The 6,623-nt window shown below is 40.9% G+C and overlaps 2 protein-coding genes across 3 annotated transcripts; one reads left to right on the plus strand and one right to left on the minus strand.

Annotated features, from left to right (window-relative positions):
• Window positions 1-22: 22 nt before the first annotated feature.
• Window positions 23-868, minus strand: LOC124197892 (endocuticle structural glycoprotein SgAbd-3-like). Its single transcript, XM_046593458.1, has 3 exons — window positions 707-868; window positions 520-629; window positions 23-442 (listed from the first exon to the last, which is right to left on the minus strand). The coding sequence occupies exons 1-3, from the start codon at window positions 713-715 to the stop codon at window positions 187-189; spliced, it is 375 nt and encodes a 124-aa protein (XP_046449414.1). The 5' UTR covers window positions 716-868; the 3' UTR covers window positions 23-186.
• Window positions 869-3,165: 2,297 nt separating this feature from the next.
• On the plus strand, window positions 3,166-6,460 carry LOC124197896 (cytochrome P450 4C1-like). Of its 2 annotated transcripts, none has more exons than XM_046593465.1 (12): window positions 3,166-3,446; window positions 3,533-3,642; window positions 3,755-3,845; window positions 3,915-4,115; window positions 4,196-4,262; window positions 4,330-4,456; window positions 4,550-4,628; window positions 4,697-4,806; window positions 4,875-4,943; window positions 5,017-5,185; window positions 5,242-5,421; window positions 5,486-6,460. In XM_046593465.1, the coding sequence occupies exons 1-12, from the start codon at window positions 3,260-3,262 to the stop codon at window positions 5,641-5,643; spliced, it is 1,548 nt and encodes a 515-aa protein (XP_046449421.1). In that variant the 5' UTR covers window positions 3,166-3,259; the 3' UTR covers window positions 5,644-6,460. The 2 variants fall into 2 exon arrangements, with proteins under 2 accessions (XP_046449421.1, XP_046449422.1); XM_046593466.1 differs by having other exon boundaries at window positions 3,211-3,446; window positions 3,514-3,642.
• Window positions 6,461-6,623: the final 163 nt, after the last annotated feature.

Genomic DNA, 6,623 nt, shown 5'->3' on the forward strand with positions numbered 1-6,623 from the left:
AAATAATTTTGGTTTAGTCACATTACATATCAAACGAAATTTATTCTGCATTTTGCTGGAAGACGATGTATAAAAGCTGATGTAACACAACTGGTAATAGACAAGTCCAAAATTAGATTCATCATGTGCTCGGTTACTAATTCAAATTATATATGTACACTCGGGCGGCTATACATAACCGAATGATTACAAAACGCCAGCCGCTTTCAAGTCGGCGAGCATCTTGACGACGTGCTCTGGCATGGGAGGAGGAGTAGGCAAATGGTCACCAGTTGCCTGGAAACCGTTCTCATCGGCGGTCCAGTTGACGGTGATGACGACTCCGTCCGGAGAAGTGTACGAGTAAGATCCCTTAGAGACGGTGCCAATATCCTCGGGTTTGGGACCCACTTGCTTCTGGCTTCCGCTTTCTTCAACCTTAGTTCCATCAGCAGTTTCGAAACTGAAAAAAAGAAATGAATTATTTTGAATAGCTATTAAACAATACATTTGAAAGCGGAATATACCCGGACAACTTACGCATATGTGTAGCTTCCGTCTGCGTTCATTTCGCTGTTGGACGAGACGATGGCAACGGGTTCCTTGTCTTTCTGAGCAGCGACAAGAGCCAAGAGAGCGACAACAATTACCTAGGTAATAAGAAAAGAGTGTGAAAATGGAATTGTGGGATAAATCAAGATAATCACGAACGAAATAAGGGACTCACGATTTTCATTTTTGTGCGTTGAATGGTTGTTACTGTTCTGCTGGTGAGAAGACAGAGAGAAATGTGATAACAAGTCCTCGAGTGGTATTCTTTTTATACAAAATTGAGTGAGAGCTGGGAACGATTCCGCGCGAGGGCGGGAACAGCTAGGAACGACCTTAACAAGTTTACAGTCCGTCATTCGATTATTCAGGAGAGGATATTCGTACGACTCGTCTGAAAATGAGAGAAAAAGAGAAACCTACTTTCAGTCGCTTTCAGTCAAACACGTAACATCTCTTTTTTTAAGGGGGAAGGAGAATGTCAAAGAAGACTAGGACTTGCGTATCCATAAAACATCAATTCCGCCAGCGCTCTCGGCGAGTCAGGGTCGCTGGGTACTTTTACTTCGTTCCCGTTGCCGACTTCCGTCGGGAATATTTCTCTTTCGCCGTTTCCTTAAAGAAAATGTTACTACACAATTCAAGCCTAGTGTCGTTTCAGATTCAAGTAGTTATACTTTCGTTACTTTCTTATTCAAATAAAATTGACTTTCAATTTCTTTTTAGCCGGAGTAATAATACTTATAAGAGAAAGTTAAAATTTGTATCTTGACTTGCGTGAGAAAAAAAATGAAACCAAATAACTGTATTTCATCGATTCTTGATCACATTTCTCAGGTACCGATTAATTTAAACTACAAAATCAACATGAATCAGTAATGAAAAGAACTTTAATGCCACATGCGTCGAGTGGCCAGCAAACAGAGATCAGGATAGTTTTTAATCAGCCTCTCCCAGTCGTCCAGTTGGCAAATCTCTTTGCCATGAGAGGCCACGAAAGTGAGAGCAGCTTCCTTGAGCTTATCGACGGAGTGCAGGTGGGCCCAGGCCATCAAGTTGATGGCGTTGTCCAGTCGGACGCAGGTCAACAGGAAACGGGCGCACTCGTTCTTCAGGTCTTGGACGTTGTAAATATCGGCAGCGGCAAACAGAAGACGGGCAGCATCTTCCGTCAGAGGCGCACTGGTGCGGCCGGAGTAGATGTAGTACAGCAGCTGCTTGAAAATTTCCGGTTTGATGTCGTTGATCGACACTTGATTCGTCTTGGCTTCTTTCATGTCGTTCTGGAACATGGCGGCGAAGACGGCGCTTCTGGCCGACAAAATCGTGACGTGGCCGCCGATTTTCTCGCTTATTCCGTCGACCCCCTCGAAACTGAACTGGACGTCGCAGTTGGATTGCTTGACGTAGAGATCCGCAAACTGACGGTGGGCGTTGATCTCTCCGACACTTTTGGGGAATTTCATCCAGATGACGCAATTCTGAGCGGCAGGTTTCCACTCCACTCCCGACACGGAAATGTGGAATTTTTCCGACTTCCATTGGCCGGTAGAAAACGGCTCCATTAGGCTCTTTTTGCATCCGTTGACGCTGGCCCAAACCGAGCAGGGCCGGTCGTAGTTATCCGCGGAGCAACCCACGACGCCGCAACTGGCCTCTTCCTCTGGCTGGATTTCTCTGCTGGGCTTGACCTGCGTCAAACAAAGTTCGATGACGAAAGGGAATCCGGGTTCGATGGTCGAGCACAATTCGCACTCGTTGGGCAATGGATTCGGCTGGTAGTAGGAAGACGCCACGCTGAATTCCGGAATGCAGGAATAGAAATGATCCAGTTGAAATGTCTCCTTCTGTTTGCCACCTGCTCGGGCTATCATGGTCACGAATTCGAGCTGAATCAAATCATCGCCCAGTTCCGTGAGCTTCAAATCACTGCTGGAAACCGGGGATGAGATCGTTCGAAATTCGAAATTCGAATCTGAAAGCGACAGACTGGATCTCCATTTCTTCGTTTTGACTCTTAAATTTGAGCTTGAACGCGCCCCTTCAGACATTTTGAAATGGGAACAGATGAGATGCAACTTTTAAAAGGTATTTAAACTCAAAATTGACTTAAATGAAAGCCCTCGTGCACGAGATATGGAGCGTTCTGCAAAACGCTGACAACTGACGATTTCAATGGTTTGAGATTCTTGACGAAAATAGTGGGAGGAGTGCGAAATAAAATGGACAAAAATGGCCGTTGTTGGATTCCAGTAGAAAAAATTATCCCTAATATTTCTTACGGTGCAAATTACTTACTCCACCTTTTTCCACAGCTAACCTTTCCTTTTTTGTATTTGTTTACCCTGTCCCCCTGGAAATAAAGGTTTAGCCGCTTATGGCCGCTACCTTTAATTAGTGTTAAGATTTATTTTTATTTTTATTTTGGATATGGGGAGACTCTCTCTCCATACCCCTGTTTTAACTGATACAGATTACTGTACATCAATTTTGGAAAAAGAAAATCAGTTTATAGGTTATAGCAATTGATCCGGCATCCGTGGCATTCACAACCAGTCGGAAAAAGTTGTCTGCACGTGTGCATGTTGTTTATTTTATTTTATTTCCAACCTTGAAAACAGTTTACGCCTTCAGGGAATTATTCGTTAGTTTGTTGAAGGCCAACGAAAGGAAGAAATCTTGTTATTCACTTTGTTAGTTCGTTTCCAGCAGCTGTCAAGACCACTGCAACATGAATAGTTTCTACAGTTTCTGTGCAGCTTTTTTTGTGATAGGATTGATCCTCGTGCTTGCAATTATAGGATGGTGGATATTTATTCACACTTCACCTTTTCATGTGACAGTTAATAAAATTCCTGGTCCCAAGTTCTACCTTCCCTTAATTGGAAATGCCTTGGATCTATCCGGAGGGCTCGATCGTAAGTCAAATGATTTGTTTATTCTTTTGAATTGATTCCAATTTAAGTTTGATTTATTCTCAAATAGTGGCTTTTGAAAATTACAGATATACTCAATACGTTTCAATTTAAATGGACGAAACAGTACGGAGGAATTTATAGAATTTTCGTTGGAACGAACTGCTTCATACCTGTTTCATCACCCGTACTGCTCGAGGTAAGATTTAATCGCAGTGTTTGAGAAAAAAATACCCATCGTTGGTACTAGTCCAGTGCGTGTGCATATCAATTAACCGAATTGTCATATTTACTATTGAATTAAAATATAGACGATTTTGAGCAGCCATAAAATCATTGATAAAGGTATATCATATGAACAGTTGCATCCATGGTTAGGACAAGGTCTTCTTACAAGTTCGGGTAAGAAAATCAATTAGAGAAGTTGGCTCAGAAATTTGAATAATAATGTAACTGTGTATTTTACCGCAGGGGACCTGTGGAGATCACGCCGGAAACTGCTGACGCCAGCTTTTCATTTTTCAATTCTGAATAATTTTGTCGAAGTTTTCAACGAACAAAGCCGCATCCTCTGTGGAATTTTCGGTGAACTTTGCCAATCTTCTCCAGACGGTAAAGGAGAAATAGATGTCTATCCATTGATTACAAGGTGTTCGCTTGACATTATTTGCGGTAAAAAAAACAACTCCTTTTATTCTTCCAAATATCTGTGGCCCACGTTTGCATAATTAATTATTTTTCCTTTGTTGAAGACGCTGTGATGGGAACGAAAATGAACGCGCAAGTTGAGGATTCTGATTACGTAAAGGCGGTTTACAGGTATACTTATTTAGAGAAATAAATGGAAATTTTTGTAATTCGCGCTTCGGGTTTTATTGTGTTGTAGAATTGGACAGGTGTTCGTGGAACGGTTCCAAAAGCCATGGTTAAAAAATTCTAGAATTTTCTCCCTTTCCGCTCTGGGACGAGAACACGATCAACTATTGAAAACCCTCCATGGTTTCACCGAAAACGTAAACTTCTTGTTCAGCAATCACGAGCGAAAGAAATTATTAATCATTTTCCGAGTAAATTTTATATAAATGTTTTGCTGTTGCATTGTTTAGGTGATTCGTAAAAGACAGGAAACCTTCGTCAAACAAACGCATTTAAAAATTGAAGCGGAAGAAGCGGAAGCTGGAATCAGTATTTTATTGTTTTTTAATGATGCAAAATCAGTTCCCTTTATCTTTAACACTTTCCGCTTTTTACAGGAGGAAAAGGAAAATTACCACTTCTAGATTTGTTGCTTAAAGTTTCAGACGACGGCAGAGTTCTTTCTGCGCACGACATACGACAAGAAATTGATACGTTCATGTCTGCGGTTAATATCGGCTTGATTGACTTTTAACTAAACGTAAAAATATTAAACCTTACTTTTATTTTGTTTAGGGGCATGATACAACAAGTTCCCTTATAGGCTGGTTTTTATACTCTATGGCATCGAATCCAGAATGTCAGGTAAAATTCAAAAGTATCCTTAATAATTGTCAAATATTCCAGGACGTATTTTAAAGCTTTTTGTATTTTATAGGAGACGGTGTTCAATGAATTACAAGATGTCTTTGGAGAATCGGAAAGAGACTGCACTCAAGAGGATATTCCCAATTTGAAGTATTTTGATTGTTGCATCAAGGAGACGTTGAGGATTTATCCCAGTGTCCCTGCGTTTGAAAGGAATGTTCAAGAAGATGTCAAAATTGGTAATAAATGAAAAACATATTTTTGGTTCATTTTACATTAAAACAATCTTTTTTAGGAGAATATTTGATACCCGCCGGAACTACTTTGCAATGTTTAACTTTGGCTATTCATCGAAATCCTGAATTCTTCCCTGATCCTTTGGCTTACAAACCCGAACGATTTTTTCCTGAGGAAGCCATCGGTCGACATCCGTATGCCTACATCCCGTTTAGTGCTGGACCACGGAACTGTATCGGTAATTAATCAGATTGCACTAAGTGCGACAGAATTTCTATTAAATCAATTTTCGCCTGGACCAGGTCAAAGATTTGCGTTGCTAGAAAGCAAGGTCGTGCTATCGAGTCTTCTCCGCCGTTATAAGTTTGAGCTTTCACCCTACGCCAAGCCTCCCATTCCTTCATACCACGTAATTTTAAAGTCTTTAACTGGCATCAATTTAGTTGTCTCCCAGCGTTGAAGACCGATATAATTACCAACGTTTTCCAGCTTTGTTTTGCGTCAGCCGGCGGCCCGGCGCAGTGAGTAAATTAAATTTTAACTTTGGACGTGCTTTAACCAAGAATTTACTAATTATCCCAAAGTTGCTGAGTCTGTACGAAACAGACTGGTATTGTTTTTTTGTTGTTGGGTCTACAAAATAACCGTCGTCACACTACTACTAATTAATTCTACAGCGCAAATACTTATTTTCTTTTTGTTAATAAGACGTGTGTTGGCCGCCTTATCGATTGGGCATATTCACCAGCATATTCCTGTTTGGTCTTTGTTAGGAATCACAAAGCGCACCAGTTCATACACCGTATTATTAATAGGCCAGATATTGAATAGCCTAGTGCACAAACCGTTGGTTCGCAGTTTGCGGTAGTCATCGCTTCTTTGTTCTCCGTTCTTCTCTCGACAATCAAAAAAAGAATTGGAATTCCGCAGCTTGGGTGGCATTGGACGTCATTTTCTAGTCGTCAAGGAGGCTGTACCAACGAACTTATCAAGCCGAACTGTTTAACCAAGCAATTACCGGGGCCTCGACCTTTGATTGAAAACACCTTGGACATTAAAGGAAGACGTGATAGTGAGGGAAGAGTCATCCTAGCAATTATGAGTTACGACTTCCATATTGTTTAAGTCAAGTCTAAATTGTTTTTCCCTAGCTCCGGAATCGCTTCGAATAACGTGTGCTGAAACGGGTTTAATGTCATCATTATATCACAAGTTCGATAAGCTTTGGATGGGCATAATAAAAATAACTAGATCGATTTTCAGGGTCTTACAACTAAGATGTGATGTCGTCGTTCTTTATCAAACTTGCTTGCAAAGAGAAAGTATGAAAATCCATCACGCCACTTAAAAGTAAAGTCTCGTTTCTCTAAGAATTTCTCCTTGACAACTGTTGTCTTCTGATCTTTAAAAGTTGTGTGTTCTTGCAGGCGCTGTGAGTTA

This window comes from Daphnia pulex, chromosome 7 (assembly GCF_021134715.1).
Source record: "Daphnia pulex isolate KAP4 chromosome 7, ASM2113471v1".
Lineage (NCBI taxonomy): Eukaryota > Metazoa > Arthropoda > Branchiopoda > Diplostraca > Daphniidae > Daphnia > Daphnia pulex.